General features: G+C 48.8%; 1 protein-coding gene across 2 annotated transcripts in view; it reads left to right on the plus strand.

Moving 5' to 3' along the window:
* The window catches only part of STEAP3 (STEAP3 metalloreductase), a 24,652-nt gene that overhangs the window by 3,637 nt on the left and 3,338 nt on the right, over window positions 1-17,677 (plus strand). Inside the window, exons 2-4 of one of the 2 annotated variants that reach the window (XM_017740205.1) lie at window positions 10,695-11,178; window positions 11,644-12,171; window positions 13,734-13,898. In XM_017740205.1, the coding sequence (XP_017595694.1) occupies window positions 10,696-11,178; window positions 11,644-12,171; window positions 13,734-13,898 (1,176 nt within the window). In that variant the 5' untranslated portion in view covers window position 10,695. The remainder of the gene's footprint in view (window positions 1-10,694; window positions 11,179-11,643; window positions 12,172-13,733; window positions 13,899-17,677) is intronic. The other variant, XM_017740206.1, reaches the window with a different exon arrangement.

Raw genomic sequence — 17,677 nt, forward strand, 5'->3', positions numbered from 1 at the left:
GGGCTGTGGTGCGGAAGCGCTTTCCTTTCCGTGGCTGCTGGGCACATCCCTGCGGGTGCGGGAAACTCCCTGGCACCGGGCACAACCCCGGGAACGGGTCGAGTTCGCTGTTCTAAGGGATGCGGTCCTCGTGAGCGCAGCGGGGATGGATGGGTGGATGGATGCACGTTCAGGCTGCGCTCCTCAGGGAGCAGCACTTGGCGCTTAGGTTTCACTTTTCATTCTCAGCTCGCTAAATGCTTTGAGGAGATGAGCGGCTTCTTCCAGCCAGGAAGAAATCAGCACTGAGATATAAAAAAAACTTGGGGAAAATCTTGGCCAGGGCCCAGGGTCCCTCAGGGGCGAGCAGGGAGCGGCTGTGTGGTTTCTGAACCGATGCAGGGACTTGTAAAAGCTACAAAAGTTGGATGCTTTTGTGGGGGGACTTCAGCATTTGATCCGTGTAAGAATAACAAGGGATGAAAGCTGTGAAGCAATTGTAGAGGTGACTTTGTAGTAGGAGCATCCCACAGGTGATGGCAGCTGGGGTGGGACTGTCCTGTGGCCCTGTCCTGTGGCCCTGGCCAGGGTGTGATATCTGCCCATGACGGCCCCTTTGCTGAACAGCGGGCAGCTTGGGGGAGTGTTTGTGCTCGTTATGCCTCAGCTGGGCAGAGGGGTACGGAGGACCCCAGATCATTTCCATCAGAGTAGTCTAAATAAAACTAACACATAGAAAATTGCCTCCTGTGACAAGAAACCAAAACTGAGAGACAGCACCAGAGGAAGGCTGTCGCCTACAGCATCAATACTCCTGTGGGCTGAGGAGATGCAGGACTAATAAGATTTAAATACTGCATCAAGCTTTCGTTTTCTCTTCTTCTAAAATCACATTTGCTATGAAATAAATATACAGTAATATAAGATGCCGCATTCACTGCACATATTTGATTTCCTCTGTGATTGTAAAGAACAAAATGTTGATGACTCAACAAGTCTGTGTTTAACAAAACCACATCAAACCCCAGGAAAACATGCTCTTTGAAAGCATAATAATTTTTTTGTTGTTTATTTTGCTTTTTATTTTTGTTTTATTGTTAAGAACTATGCTTTGACTGTGACCTTGTAACATCCCACCCATAAATAGAAGCAGGTTTAGATTCAGGGGAAACACATTTTTTCCGATGATGGAAGAAGTAGGCCAGCCATGCCAGCTCTCTTGAGAGGTGGGAAAGGCAGTGGCAGCTGTGATAAGAAATGTCACACACCAGGAATTAAAACCCACCAATTTGTTATCTATAAGTTTACCATCACTGATTAGAGTTAGCTTTTTTGTCAACCTCATAATGGAAGAAAATGCTATTTTCAAATTTGAATTTACTGCTTCTTCTTAGAGTAGTTTTCCCTGCAGACCTACAGTGGATTAAGCAGCTTCCCATCTTCATCTGAGTTTAAGTGAACTGTCACTTAAATGAAAGTAAAAAGCTTCTAAAAGTATGTCAGTGACATGGGAGCTTCCAACACATTTCCAAAAGCCTTTTCATACTCTGGGGCCTAAACATTTTGAAAATTTTCCCAGGGTTTAAGGTACTGAGACAGAAATTCCTCCCATCCTTTTTCCAGGTTCTCAGATTGGTTTTGGTAAAGCCTTGGTTTTGGTAACACGTGCATTTCCATTTAGTATGATACACCACTGTAGTCTTTGGCAGAAATGTCCTAAGAGCTCTCTAGGGGATATAGGCTTCAAGAATCAGGGTCTGTAGACAACGTGTCCACCACTGAAGGAGGCCGATACCAACCGCTGATCATGTGCAAGCACTAAATAGATTGTAGAATTACAGAATGGTTTGGGTTGGAAGGGACCTTAAAGATCATCTTATTCCAACTCCCACCATGCTCAGGGACCCCTTCCACTAGACCACGATGCTCTAAACCCTGTCCAACCTGGTCCTGAACACTTCCAGGTCATCTACAGCTTCTCTGGGCAATCTGTGCCAGTGCCTCACCACCCTCATAGTGAAGGATTTCTTCCTTACATCTACTGTAAGCCTAACCTCCTTCACTGTAAGGACATTCCCCATTGTCCTACCACTACAAGCCCTTGTAAAAAGTCCCTCTCCAGCTCTCTTTAGGTACTGGAAGTTGCTCTAAGGTCTTCCCGGTACCTTCTCTTCTCCAGGCTGAACAACCCTAACTCTCTCAGCCTGTCTTAATAGGAGAAGTGCTCCAGCCTTCTGAGCATCTCTGTGACCCTTCTTTGGACTTACTCCAACAGGTCTCCACATCCTTCTTAACATTCAGGTTAGATACCCATCTGGATCCTGAAAGATAACTAACTACCTGGTCAGCCAGTTGTGTTTGCCCCATCTCTGCCAGGAGCTTCCCAGGAGCTGCTGGGAAAGGCAGAAAAGGCACCACATGGCCCTACAGGAGCTTCACTGCCTTTCCTGGGCTGAGCTCCCTGTTCTCACTGCTGTGCTTATTCAAGGCTGGCTCAGAGCTACCTCTGTACTGTGTGTCATGCCTGTGCTCCATGGAGGGGGAAAAAAGGATCGGCAGGAGCTGGGCTGGCCCTCTGCCATAGGCTGTGTCTTCCTTCTACCCCACTCTGCCTCCCACGCTGTCCTCTCTCCGTGTGGTCCTGTGCATCTTGTGAGTGACTGGGAGAAGCAAAATCAGAGAGGCGAGGGAGTGCTGATCTTGGAGACCCTTCTAACAGGCGCTGCGGCACGGAAATAGCCAACACAAATATTTCCATGCACATGCAATGCAATCCCTCCATGTCTTTCCTGGAAAGAAACAAAGAGGTTTTAAAGTGCTGGAGCCTGCCAGCTCCCTGTGCTGACTGCTGAACTCAGGTCTTCCCATCTCTGAAGCCCCAGAGAAGGGTGGAAGCCCCAGCTAATTTTAGGCAGGAACACCTCCTCCCATCGTGCCTGGCTGCAGGGAATTACTAGATCTACCTGAGAAGTTTCCACCGTCCAGGCTTTGGGTTGCTTTCCTGCTCTCCTTGCACTTGGGGAGGGGAAGGCTCAGAAACGGGTGGGTCACTGAGTTGTTAACTTGGTAAGAGCAGTAACAGAATGAAGACCCCAAAAGAAAGCAAGAGAAGCCACATAAGACTTAGGTACAGCACCTGAAGTTGTTGTAAACCACCCCTTTATGTCACTTAAGAACTGTGAGATGCTAAGCCAAGAAAATAACCTTCTCATTCAGAGTCACATCAGCTAGATAAGCTCTTGTGTGCTGTGTCAGCATCAGCACTGCTCTAGCAAACTCCATCTTGCTTCAGGTCTGGGCTTTCCACGGTCTTACAGTAAAACCTCAGGGTTTTCCAGGCTTTCAGATTCCCATTTTATGATGTTTTATTACAGGGCAGGTCTTTCTCAGGCTTCTCATTACTCTATCAACACAGTGGGCACAGGCAGCAAGATGTTTTTACAGAAGAGCAGAGGAAGCTCTTCAGACAAGGACTTTGCTGCAGAGAAGTGGTACTGCAAATGGAGGCAAATTTGGGGGACAGAAGTTTGAGGGTATCTATGGCAGAGCCTACTGGTAACTGCTTAAAAGTACATCGTTTTGGTGGAAACAGGCCAAAGGTTTGTTTTCCAGTTGTTTATCGTAGATGGGTAATTTTTCTGCTCAGCATTAAAGTGGAGTGTTTATCCTTGGGGAGAGAAACTGTCCCTGCAAAGTGATCACAGGCTGGTGTAGCTCTACAGGAGAACTGTAGCCAAAATGTCTGAGCTTGTGTGGGAAAAAGAGGCTATTTCGCCCCTGTGGGAAATTCTGGTAGCCCTGTCTCCTCCACTTTCCCCTGTTTTGAAAGATGTTTTTGAATTTTAGTCCTGAGGAAGAACATCGTGTGGTCAGGAACATGGACATGCCGTAGGCTTCACTGCTGGCTTCCAAAAACAACATTCTCAATATTTTTCAGTGTGTAAACCAGAGGGAGTAGGGAGGGTCAGTGCCTGTCAGCCCGTGTTTTCATTAGTGTGTGATGGAATTGGGAGGCACACACTGAATTTGTAGGTGACACTGAGCTAGGAGAGACTGGAAACATTTTAGAGAAGAGACTAAGAAATAGAGATTGTGACAAGCTGGAGAGCTGGCTTTAAAAAACAGGGCACGTGTTCTGTCCTGTGTGGTAGGACTGACTGACCGCCTGGACACCAGGTGAGCGACCAGCCAGCCAGTGGCCACGGGGAGCCAGAGGACAGGGACACTGTGCCCCGTGAGTCAAGAGGGTCACACAGTTGTGCAAAAGCAAACAGTCTTCATGAGATGAAGAAAGAGAAGTGGTGCATTGGGGAAGCGTCGTCTCTGCTCCAGCTGGTGCCTTCTAGGGGCTCAATTGGAAAATGCAGTTCTGGGCATCCTCCAAGAAAAATGAGAGCAAGGAACAGAGTCTGAGTTGTTGGACATTCGGTAAATAACAGCTCTGATGAAAGAATTGGGTTTCACTTGTGCAGGAAAAACTGAAGGGAGATGTGAAACCTGTTCTCCAAATACAGAATGTGTCTGTCTGCAGAGGAGAAGGCAAATCATTTGCCGTGTCCTTTGGGGGTAAAAGAGGAAGGGATAAGGTTAACTGGATTGAGAGATAAAGAGGAGAGAAAGCAGGGCTCCGCAGGAGCTTATGGAAGTGGTTTTAGCAGATAAATACCTGATAAATGAGATAATGAGATAAAGAGCTGCCCTGGGGCAGGAGGAGGGATGAGGACCTGTGAATGCAAAGGCTTCAGGGTGGACGACAGTTGCAGGGGAACTTGTGGCAACTCCTGGAGCCCCCCAGCCAGTCTGGAGTCACAGCAACTCTGCAGGTCCTGTGGCAGGTGTGGGGTCACAGCAGTCCTTGGAGCCCACAGCAGGTCTGTCCCCACTGCATCGCAGTGGACGTACTCAGCACCCAGTGATGCCAGCTCGGGGCAGGACCACCTCCCCTGCCACAGGTCCCTGTCTCACCTCCCCACCCCAGCAGCAGGGGCAGGGGGTGAACAGCCCCCCCCATTCCCTGTCCCGTGTGCCTGTGGGCAAAGGGGCTGAAGGACAGCAGTGGGGACAGCCCAGCTCCCAGCATTTCCTCATTCTCGCTCCTGGCTGGCAGCCCAGGTAGGTTTGCAACATGGCTTTTCTGGAAGGCTGATTTACATCCTCTGCCAGTTCCTGGTTTGCACCATTGGGGAGATAACTGCTTTGGAAAGAGAAAGAAGGAAAGAGGTAGCAAGCTTGGTTTCCCTGACTCCTGGTCTTGCCTGCAGAGCCAGGGAAGTCATTTCCAGTCAGCCTGGGCAGGACTGAAAGGTCTCCAGAAATGTGCACCAGAGCTGAGATTAAAGCAGCTTTGGATAAGCTCTTTTATTACTTAAATCTGTTCCAGTTCCAACAGGTTCAGGTTCATGGCACTTGCTGTGCTCCTGGGAGGGATTCTCTGTGTGTGGGAAAGAGACTGAAATGTTTGATTTTCCCTGGAAATAAAATGGTGTTAGCCAAAAAAAATGAATATTTCTGCTTACAGCAAGACCTGAGTGGAACGGTTCAGGTGCTGAATGCTCCTCTCCAGCTGGGGCTTTTGGAGGGTTAACACAGCAAGAGATGCTCTGCAAACAGAGGCTGGAGGGCTTTGGCTTCATGGTTCAAAGGTCCATCTGTGCAGACTGGAAGTCCCCTGGGGGCAGAGATCACCCCTGTCCCTGGAGTGAGTGTGTGTGTGGGACCATGCTCTGGGTGCCAGCCATGGCTGGCAGGGCCCAAAGGGACCTTCCCAGTGCAGAAGTTCCTCTGCAATGACCGGACCAAAGGCTCTGCTGCATCATTTGATTCCTCATGGGCCTTGCTGGTCTTTCAACACATGTGCTCATTAAGGAATGTGAATAATAATCATGTGCTTTATCTCGAGTAACACCCAAGCAGAAGCTGAAGCATAGAGCAGGCTCTTTGATGACCTGCAGGGGTTGAATCCACAGCTTCTGGAGACTCAGATGTGGTCGGTCTAAACAAACACTGACTTCAGGGGAAGACACAAAAGCCGTTGTTTTAGCCAAGGTCGTGCAGACTGAGTATGTGAGGCTGAGCTCAAAGGTGAGTTTCTGTGCAAACAGGAACCAGTTTGGTTTCACTGGACAGGACATTCATTGGAGCTCCATATGAGATTGCTGCCATATTCTTCAGCACGGTTTGATATGTTTAAAACACTGCCTTTTTATTAGAGTTATTGAAAAACTAACGTGTCTTTTATCTGATAAATCTGAACACCAGGGCATTGAAATGAGTCTTGATTTTTTTTGTCCAGAACTGCAGCAAAGCTCATGCCTTGCCACCACAGGTCCATCCTTCTTCAGGGTGTGCAACTCAAACACCTCTGGACTGCGAATTACAGGAACCAGCAAGGCTATCCTCTTGCACCAGAGGATGTGAAAGGGGCCCCAAAAGATGGTCTCATTGTTAAAGACATGGTCAAAGATATCTGGGTCGTCCCAGACAAACTTGCTGGAGTCTCATCATTGTTAGTATCTCTGTCCCCCACGTCTGTTGAAAGAGGATAACGAGTGTGCCCGTTCCCCAGTAGCTGTGAGGGATGATCTGCTTGGCAGATTGACTCTGCTGTCAGCCCAGGGACACCTGAGTGGGCTCCTGCAGCCCAGCTTCATCCAGAACAGCTGTCCTGCTGCAAAACCTGAGTGAGGCCTCTCAGTGTGGGCAGACAGGCAAAAAAACCTTCTTTGCCTGGCACCTAGCCTAAGCTAACAGCCTCTGCCAAGCCTCAGGTGCCAAATATGTAGAATTATCCCGGCTTTTCTTCTGTGAGAACTCCTCCCTCCCCTCTGCCTGGGCACCAGAGATTCGACTGCTTCGTTTCATGCAGCTGCTGTCTGTCTGATCCCATTTCTTGGGGCAGAAGTTGCCTTCTGGCCAGTTTTTGTAGGGTGCCCAGCAGAGGGGAGCTCCCCATCTTGCTCACTGCCCGTCCCTGCTATTGCCCTGCAATTAATAGCAGTAATGGCAATGCAGTCGCTGAACTCCACATGGGAACAAGTGTGCTCCAGCTGGACACAGCAGTGATGTAAGGGTGGCATTAGCAGCCTAGCTGAAGGGCAGCTGTACATTGCATTCAATATTTTAGTTAGGGAGCTGCTGCCTAGTTAGGATTGGAGCTTGTTTATTCCCACTGGGCTGCTGTGCTTTAAATCATCTTGTAGCTTCCTTGGTAAGAAACTGATCTCCTTGAATCGCACGTGCCATAACTCAGCAAGGGTGCGGTTTCTTTGATAAGGAAGATCAATAAATGAGGTTTATCTAAGTCTGGAGATGCTAAAGATGTGTCCAAGCACTGTGGTATTCACTCATGAGATCCTCTGCATCTGAGTGGCTTTGCAGCATCCTGGCCATGGTGCTTTGCACTGACTGTGGGTGGGTTGACCTTGCTGTGGTGAATTAGCTTTGGGAGGGAGAGTTTTAGCAGGTAACATGTCCATAGGTGCACAAAAAGCAGCATGGACATGGTAAGTCAGGGGTGGTGGCAGGAGGCAGGGGGTCTGCGTGCTCCCCAGAGATACAGAAGTGAAAAAAAGCTGTTGCCTAATCAGACAGTCCATTGCCAGGCATCTGTTAGGCAGAGACCACAGTGTTTGTCTCAGTGAAATGTGTTTATGGTGAAAGAGGGATGTTCCCCTCCTTTCTCAGGAGTATTTCAGTGGCAGTGGCGTGGCAGTGACAGCAATGCAGCCCACAGGCAGCAGCCAGCAGCAGGGACCATCCCACCAAGGGCTTGCAGCGGGGATGGTTCCTGCTCCAAAGCCCCACCAGTCAGAGCATGACTGAAATAATCGCACCAAAATCCAAAGAAGAGATTTTGAGTCTTCTTACTTTGTAACTATTCTGCTGACTTCAAAGGCTGTTTAATTCTGTCATCCCTTTTAATCAAAATAACTGGAGACAGCAAAGATGTTTATCTCCAAACATTGCCAACATCTCTCTACATGTTCAGTGGCAGCTGCAGGACAGAGGAAACATACCACAAGAAAAATTGCTTGCAGCAAAATTTACATCCCAGTGGGACCACAGAGAGAACTCTTGAGGTGCCTTAAATCGATTATGAAATGAGTCTGTGGGTAACAATCACTTTGTCACCCTGAATGCTGATTTCTCCCCCTGTGGCTGAGAGCCAGAGATGCTTTTCTTTATTTCGGGGTAATATTTTGTGTGCACAGGAAAAGGGGAGGGGGGGTATGGGAGAGCAAGCTAATTATGCTGAACAATGGCATTGGCCCTAGAACAAATAGTTCTGGACATTAACAAATTTAGGTGATGCAAGGTGGTTTCTGAAAAGTAAAGCACTGAATGTTTGATAAAGTGTCTGATAAGAAGGGACCAGGAAAAAACCCAGCATCTTTGCAGACAGAGCTCTGAAAGTCATCTCTCTCACTTTTTCCCTTTGGCACTTTTCTATGTTTATTCCCCCCCCCCTTTTTTTTTTTTTTTTTTTAGTAGTGGAATGAGCCAAACTGCAATGTGCTGTTTGATCTCTGTATTTATACGGTGGACATGTGCTTTTAAAGGGGAGAAGTGAGTGTGCCTTTCTTTGGCACTTGTTTCCCCCTGATAGCACTTCTTCCATGAGCACACATTTTGGTCTCTGGGACAAGGGGGTGCTTGGTGAGAGGCAAGGAGAGCAGACAGACCTCTGCCATAGAAACAGTGTTGTCACTGAAACCATGATGGGTTTGTACCCAGGACAGTGAATTATAGTTTCAAAGTCCATCTGCTGAAGGTGTTTTGCAGGCTTTCAGTGAGGAGCAGGATTGAGATCGTGGTTGCTGTGTGAGAGATCTTCTCCTCTAGTAACTCGGCTGTGCTCGATGTGTGTCTGCCAGGGACCACCAAGTTGGTATTTTCAGAGTAATGTGACCCTTTGATCATTTTTCTGAGGGGTTTTAACAAATTTACAGCTCATTAAAGTGTATATATGGTATGGGGAGTTTATGCCCGGGCACAGCTCTTGCCATGTGTCTCTAGTGTCTGTAGTGAACTTTGGTGCTCAGGCACCTCGAATGAGGAAATCCTTTTGCAGACTCTTCACAAGAAAGAGTGACTGTCCTAAATGATTTAGAGTAGATATTAGGAAGAAATTCTTTAGTATAAGAGCGGTGAGGCAAGGGAACAGGTTGCGAAGAGATCCTGTGGATGCCCCATCCCTGGAGGTGTTCAGGACCAGGTTGGATGGGGCTTTGACCAACCCAGTCTAGTGGAAGGTGTCCCTGCCCATGGCAAGGGGTTGGAAGTAGATGATCTTTAAGTCCCTTCCAACCAGAACCATTCTATGATTCTGTGATCACCACGCATGTGTTCCATCTTCTCAATATTCACTCCCTTTCCCAGATCACTTATGAGCATGTTGAACAGCATAAATCCTCAGGGAAATCCCTTGGCAACCTATTCCCATTACAAAAATAATTTATTTCTTCTCACCCTTTGTTTCCCATTGGTAGCTGTTCATGCAGAAGTGCCCTTCCCCTTTGCACCACTACTGTGCCAATCCCAGAAAAGCCTTGGGTGAAGGACATTTCCAAAAGCCCATGAAAAACACACCTGCAGCAGGGACCAGGTCACCCCATCCAAATGGTCACCTTCACTTCGAAAGAACTTGACCAGCTACAAGGCAAGACTGCACCAAAGTCAAGTTGTCTCCATCCTCAGTATATCACGAGTCTGTTAATTATGGTCTTTATAATAATCTCTAGCAGTGTGCGAATACAAAAGCCAGAGGTCCTGGTGTATAAGTTCCCTGGGCTGCCTCCTGAGCCCTTTAAAAATCCAACCTTCAGGAATTTGCCAATCCTTTAGGGTAAATTTGCTATTCCTTAAGTTGTGAGGCAGATTTGAGCCTCCAGCACAGCCCATGAACAGTCTGGCAGTTCCCTGCCCGAGTTTTTTCTGGCGTCCAGGTTCAGCTGCTGTGCTGCCTGTGAATTTATTGATCTGCTTAAAACCTTTCCATGTCCTCAATATCTAATCTGTTACAGGGCAAAATTCATTAACGTTTGTAAAGCTCATCAAGATCTTTCATGAGCAAATCCCATCATGTTTTAATATATTTTTTAAATGTCACGAGTAAGTTCTCATTATTCATTAAAGATCTGAAGCAAACAGGACTTGCCAGACCTAAATATTGGAACAGGCAAGGGCTGCAACTCTCTTCGTTTACCGCTTTTAGGACACTTTCATTTCAACTTGAACTCCCTGCCTTGATTCTGCTCCGGCAAATCAGAAGCACCCCTCCAGCTTTTCCAAATGTAGTCTCAGGGATCTCCATGGACCCCTCTTTCTGGAGGTATTTGGTAGCCCCATGGGAATCTGAGAGTTTCTGGTCCTGATTGCTGTTAGCGTTGGCCTGGCTTTGCAGTGTGAGATGCCAGCGTGAAGAACAGCAGAGGATGGATGCGTGCATCCAGCAGATGTTGGATGACACAGCCCTGGGAAACCTCCCTAAAAGCCTTCACCTTCCAACCCAGCATGGTGTTTTATGCCCCTCCAGTGGTGCCTGTACATTACTGCACACTTCCTGGTGGGTTTGGCCCATGGATCCTGGGCTACTGGGACCAAAACCATGTGTTCGAGTGGCCTAAGTGTCATTTTCCCCTGTGACCTCAGATGTGGTCTGGGTCTCTGTGAGACCTTCACAGTGAATTTCCATTTCTCCTTGTTTTTCCTGCCAGGATGTCCAGAGGAGACATGGCCAAACCCCTGCTGGGCCATCGGAGCATGGAGGGTGACTCCAGCCCCACGCCGCCGGCCGGACGCACCGTGGGGGTGCTGGGCAGCGGGGACTTTGCGCGGTCCTTGGCCATCCGCCTGGTGTGCTCTGGCTTCAAGGTGGTGGTCGGCAGCCGCAACCCGAAGCGCAAAGTCAGCCTCTTCCCTGCTGCAGCAGAGGTCACCTTCCAGGCAGAGGCGGTGAAGAAGGCAGATGTCATCTTCGTGGCCATTTTCAGGGAACATTACTCCACCCTCTGTGACCTGGCTGATGTGCTGGCAGGCAAGATCCTGGTGGATGTTAGCAACAACACCGAGATCAACCATCACAAAGAATCCAACGCGGAGTACTTGGCCTCGCTGTTCCCAGCCTGCACCGTGGTAAAGGGGTTTAATGTGGTTTCTGCATGGACGCTGCAGTCGGGTGCCAGGGATGGAAATAAGCAGGTATTGTTTTCTTCCAGCAAGGGCTAAATCCCAACTGTTCCAGCAGCTGAGGGCTGGCAGCATCAGCAAATGGCCTTAGGCTCCAGGAGAAGGAGTCTTGAGTGCTGGCCATGGCATCCAGACACCACCCCTTAGCTTCTGCATTTCTTTATCCAGAAATGAAGTACCCTCACTCACTTCATGCTCTGTAGTCTTCGGAGCATCTGCCTAAGTGAAAAGTATTATTCAATTGTCTGTTTATCTAAACAGAGCCCGTAAAACAAACTGGCAGTGCACACATGAAAGGAAACCTGTCCAGGAGAGAGGTCTTTGGCAGCCGTGGTAAATCCCTGTCAAAAAGCCTGCCAGGAATCATGATGCTCAGTGGAATAATGTAGGCTCCCTGTGACGCAGAACCCCTCCCCATGCACTCAATCCCAGCAGCCTGATTTCTTTGCCCTATGTGTGTATTTCTGTTCAATGCAGGTTCTGATCTGCTCAAATAACCAAGAAGCCAAGCGCACCATAGCAGAAATTGCTCAAGTCATGGGATTCACCCCTGTGGACATGGGCTGCATGTCATCAGCCCGTGAGATCGAGAACATTCCCCTGCGCCTCTTGCCAGCCTGGAAAATCCCCATCTTTTTGGCTCTGGGGCTTTTTCTTTGCTTCTTCACCTACAACCTGATCCGGCAGGTCATCCACCCTTACATCAGGGAGCAGAAGAACAAGCTGTACAAGATCCCCATCGAGGTGGTCAACACCACGCTGCCGTGCGTGTCCTACGTCATGCTGTCTCTGGTCTACCTGCCCGGGGTGCTGGCAGCCTGCTCCCAGCTCTACTATGGCACCAAGTACAGGCGCTTCCCAGACTGGCTGGACCAGTGGCTCCTGCACCGAAAGCAGATTGGCCTCCTCAGCTTCTTCTGTGCCGCCCTGCACGCCGTGTACAGCCTCTGCCTGCCCATGCGCCGCTCCCACCGCTACCTGTTAATCGAGACGGCCGTCAAGCAGGTAACGGGGGTGCTCCTCAGGGCAGCACCTGCAGGAATCTTCTAAACGCATACAGATGTTGGGTGGTGGGCTTAATATCTTGGCTTTTTCATTCATTTTCCAAAGCAGGTGTGGGACAGTGGGAATAAGCTGTTACCTCTAGGAGCTCTTCCCGCACAGGTCAGCTGCACACCACACACTGGGCACTCGCCCATCTGTGCTGAGGACCTACCATCTCCCTGGATACACAGCTCCCTCTGCATTTACAGCCAGGGCTAGGATCACCCTCCCTGTGCCATTGCTCCCCAGAAGTACAGATAAGCCTTTGAAACCAGCCTTGCCCAGCACTGGTGTGTCTGAGACTAGGTCAGAGGCAGGAAAAATGCTAGGAGAGGAGAAATCAAATGGTGGAGGGAGCAGATTTCCTTCAGCTCCCAAAATCTTGGGAGGTCCCTGTTGGTTCACACTGATGTTCATAATTGTGCCTGCTGGAATAACCACATCATAATCCAGGGAGGGTTCTGTGTCCTCATCACCGTGTGCCTGCAGGAGTTTAACAAAATGGTGGTGAAGAACTGGTTGTATAAGAACAAGGAAATGGAAAAGGACTTTATTGCTTCATGGAGACTCTCAGCAGTGTTTTATCCAGTGTGAGATTGCTGCCTTCAGGCAGTTCAGCCAGCTCTGTAGCTCGGCAGTACCATGGGAGGATGGGATTTGCTCTTTGCTGCCCCTGACTTCTCACTGCACCACAGTGCTCCCTCCTGGGATGGCACAGGCTTCGTGCAGCTGAGTGGGGAACGTGATCAAGGAATTACCCCACAACCACTCCGCTTTCTGTGCTGGGGTATTTGCCCAAGTGATTCCAAATGCTTGCCCCAAAAACGAGGGAAGGAGCTGTGGGGGCACAGGGGAGCAGGATGGCTGGTTTTGGCAGCAGTGCCTGTTCAGAGCATCCATCAAACACCATTCCCAGCCTCTCAGCTCCAGCCTTGAGCAGGTTCTTCTCGATTGCCACAGTTGCACATTAATCTCAGGCAAGCGTTCTGTGTTCATTTCCCCTCTACCTCCTGTTTTCTAGCAACATCTTTGTTTAGTAAATTAAACCCCTTTAATGGGCTAAAGAGGACAGTTCTAAATGTTCCTCTTTGCCATGCAGTATAAAACCCATCTTCCCTTCCATTAGCATGAACAATTTCCCCCCTAAATGCACTTAAAACAAAGGTTATTAGGAGACTACTGCATATTCAAGCATCTGTATTTGTTTTCATGGCTTTAAACTGAGTTCTCATTGTAATTATCTTTCCAAATGTGACTTTAGGGCTTGCTGCTGTGGTTACAGGCATGGGAGCTGAGAGCATTCAGCAGTTCTTCCCAGCAGGCTTCAAACCAGGTCTAGCTTTGGCCAAATGGCTGTGGGATAAGAGAGCACTTCCACATCTCCCAAACAGGCAGATAGTGCTGGAGGTGTGAATAGGACCCAGCGCTCATCCAGGAAACCTGCTTCCAAAACCAAAACAGATAAAATTCAGTTCTTCTGTCCCTAAGCGCTCCGTTTTAACAAACCTTCATTGTCATGCCAGGCTGTGGAGAAGAAGATGACAATCTGGGTAGAGGAGGAAGTCTGGAGGATGGAGATTTATATCTCTGTTGGAATAATTGCCCTGGGCTTGCTGTCGTTACTTGCCATCACTTCACTTCCATCCATCGCAAACTCTCTCAACTGGAGGGAATTCAGTTTCATTCAGGTAAAGTCGACATTTGCTGATGCCAGAGAGTGATTCTGCAGTCAGAGTCAGGCCCTTACACAGAGCAGGGAGGGCAAGGGTTGACCTGCTTTCCTGGCACATCCTGCTCTGGCATGGCAGCTGCAAGCTGTGCCCTGGTGTCAGCAGCAAACCCTTCCTGTGCACCCCAGAGCCACAGACCCCTCGTCGAGGAGGTGAGACCCAGAGGCAGTGAGGGGCAGAGGGCTGTGGTGTGTCCTAGGGCTGTGCTGCTCTCACACAGGGCTTGTCCTAAGGAAGATGCTTTTCTTGGGAGAAGGGAAAATGCAAGGTGTCACGGGCATCCACATGAGGATCAGCAGCAGCAGAGCTGCTGTGGGGAACAGCAGACTGTGGAGGGCAGGCAGAGAACTCACTGTGGAGACAGCTGGCTACAGGACACAGATCTGTCCTTGATTCATCCTTGTCTCCTGTTCAGGGAGAGTGAGCTGCTGAAAAGAAAAGTGCCTGGGAGGACAGTGCAGGGGAAAGACAAGTTTGGCAGAGCTTGCATGCACCCGTGTTCAGTAAGTCCAAAAAGCTCAGAGTGGTCTGTGAAGTGCCAGAGCCCAAGTAGCACAGAGAACTGGGTATGGCTTCAATGAAAAGGCCATGTCTGATTCTAAAAACTGAATTAGGAATGTAATTTTTCCTTCTCAGTGATTTAGGAGCCTTCCTCCCACTTGCAGTAATGGCCAAGCTCCTAAGGGCCAAATTCCCTTGGTGACCTGAATCTTCCCCATGGGATGTTCACAGACACCATATTGAGGGGCCGCAGCATTTTCAGGGATATATTTGGAGCCAGGCTTAGGGCTAATTAACAGGGATAGCAGAGTAGGAACCTTTCAAGTATCCCCTTGCACATTAGAGCTGATTTTGAGGCCAGATTCCACTCACTCTGTCACAGTCATATGCCACGGCACTAAAACCCCTTGTTACTTGTGTTTCCTACACCAGGGCTGCTTAGCATGCACCAGGGTTCGTGTCCCACTGCAGTGACCCCCGTGGCACCCAACATGCGTGAGCCCCCGCAGGACCCCATCCCCTTGCAGCTTCCCTGTGGAGCCTCCCTGGGCACCACACTGGCACACATTTAACCCTTCCAAAGGGGAGGGCAGGGTTCAGGGATGCAGAGGTGAATAGCTATCATCCAGCCTCTGTTAAGCTCTGCTGAAGCTCTTCAGTGGTATATAAATAATTCAATATTCATTAGAGTAGGAGTTTGAAGCCTGCTCCCCTGCTTCTCCCACGAGTGCCCCAATCACCAAATGAGCAATCCAGTTTGTCTTCTTCCCCCTCTTGCTGTGGGCTAGCCAGTAATTATTTACACTGAGTAGAAGAGCTGCACCAGGAGAGCTTGACCCCAAGAGATCATCCCTCAAGGAGAAGGGAGACCTGACTTTAAACCTCTCTTTCAGACTGGACAATGGGAGCATATTAATTCTCACCAGCATGTCTCAGGGGAGGGCTGCAGCTGCTGGGACATTGGAAAAATCAGTCCTGACTTAGGCATCTCATACCAGGAATCCCAAATGAAGGGAAGTATCTCCTTGCAGCCTGGAAGGAGGCTTTGAAACCCGCCTTTGGCTCCCCAGGCAGCCTGGCAGCTGTCCTGGAGGGTGCTGGCGTTGTGTCATGTAACACATACATTGTCGTGGCAGGTAGTGCGTGTAACACGACTGTCGCACCTGCCCTGTGGGAGCCCTTCCCGAGCCTTTCCAAGGGTATGTCACAACTGGGACCACACAAATGCGTGATGCTGGGTTCCAAAATAGCTCTTGGCTGCCCCACATGGGAACTGCCTGGCTTAGTTCATGGAAAGATACTCACACCTATTTCTGTCTGCATGGAATAAAGCGTGACAGGTGACACAGTGTGACAGAGCTCCCAGCTGATCACATGCAGGAGAGGAATGGCTGTTATTGTGCCTTACTCTGGAAATACCATGTAAAAAGAGCAGGTTGCAGATCTCCTGGCATGTTAGCTTCCATATATATTTTTTTTAATGAGAGATCTTTTAAATTATTTACTCCTCAATGTTGGTGATGCCTTTCTTGAGGAAATTAAAAGAGCAGCTACAGCTACTGCTTCCAGGCTCCAGAGGTTACATTCACATAGCTCAATGTGAGCCTTCCTGAATTAATGCACAGTGGCACAGTGTAAATACAAGGGGCGAAGCATGAGGCTTCTTTCTCAAATATTTGGAATTTTTAGCACTTCTACAGCATAAAAGAGGTGAAATGCAGGGTGCAGACAGCCCAGCCAGATGCCTTCCAGAAAATGCAGTAATTTGTTCCCATCTCAGTTGAACTGGATGGTGTTTGAGAGATGCCGTACCAAAAGCCACATGTGAAACAAATTCAGGAGCCACTTTAGTCCCCTCCTTACCCAGAGCTTCCCAAATCTGACATTTTCCAGCAGCCAGTGTGTACACCTGTATTAGTGCCATGTACTGCCGCAGTATTAAAATACACATCTGTTGCCTCGTGGGTCGAAAATCCCATTTGTATTGTTGCCAAAGTTATAGGAAAAGAAAGTTAATTTTCACAGTAGCTCCTGCACATACACAAATTTCAATCAAATACAGTTAAATTGGATACACAGTTCCCCCATGTGTCCAGTTTTAACAGAAAATGTACAGGATCAAAACACTGGCTAACAGGAATGATTTATATGTAATTCAACTTATAGGAGACATTTTTAATGTTCCCCAGTGATTTACAAATCAACTCTAATTGCCTGAGGTGTAAAAATGTGTATGATTGCCTTTACCTTCCCATCCTGAGAAGTCCTCCTGGAATTTGAAGGTTGAATTGACCTGGTTTCTTTCATAGTTCATGTAGCGTAAGATGTAAAGGATCTGTAATCAGACCTTTTCTAGCCCTCCTGTCGAGGCAGTGTGAGAGGTCAGAGCTGCTTCCATTGAGCTAATAATTTCATAGTACTGATGGCTGCACAAGTCAGAAACATATCTGGGTCAGGAATTTTTGGGGTCTTTGCTTTCAGTGCTGCCCAGGCATTTCTAAATGAGCCACCTGGGACTGGATTGCCTTTGCTGATGCATTACAGGGAGCCTGCAGGCACCAAGGAAGTGAGGAAGGTAGAAGAGTTAATGCAAAATAGAAAATCTATGCAAAGCCTGCATCAGGAAGGTACCATCTTCATACAGCATCTTTCAGAGAGCTTTAACACCCTACAGGGGTGCTGGCCCCAAACTCCCTGTGTTGTGACAGCACAAAAAAACCACCTCTGCCACTGTTTAAAACAAAACCCAGATAGATTTCATAGCCAGAAACTGCACAGAGAGGATCAGTGAGAGCAAAAGAGCAGTATCAGGGCTAGGCATGTTGGCAAATCGGCCCCCTGAGGTGCTCAGCAGGCTCTGCATTGTACTATACTGGGTGTATATTGAGCTGTAAATACTGAGCCAAGCTGCCATCAGCAAAACTTTTGGGGTTTGTGCACTTACAGACCTGCCTGAATCCAGCTGTCTGGCGGGTGCAGCCGTGGGTCCTTCAGCCAGCATCAGCACTGGGACCCCCCAGGCACCCCCTGCTCTCCCCAGTCAGCTCCTTGTTTGTGTTACAAGCAGATCAGCCCATCACTGCCATCAGAGGAGCTGCCAGCCCTGTCTCCAGACGCCACAGCTTAGCCGAGTGTTTGTTGCCAATTAACCTTTTTGTTTCTTCCCCACCCCGCCATCCACGCAAAGGTGGGTCAGTCACGGAGTGCCTGTGTTGGTGTGTCACCTTTTGTCCTAC

The sequence above is a fragment of the Corvus brachyrhynchos genome, unplaced genomic scaffold, assembly GCF_000691975.1.
Source record: "Corvus brachyrhynchos isolate BGI_N302 unplaced genomic scaffold, ASM69197v1 scaffold126, whole genome shotgun sequence".
Classification (NCBI taxonomy): domain Eukaryota; kingdom Metazoa; phylum Chordata; class Aves; order Passeriformes; family Corvidae; genus Corvus; species Corvus brachyrhynchos.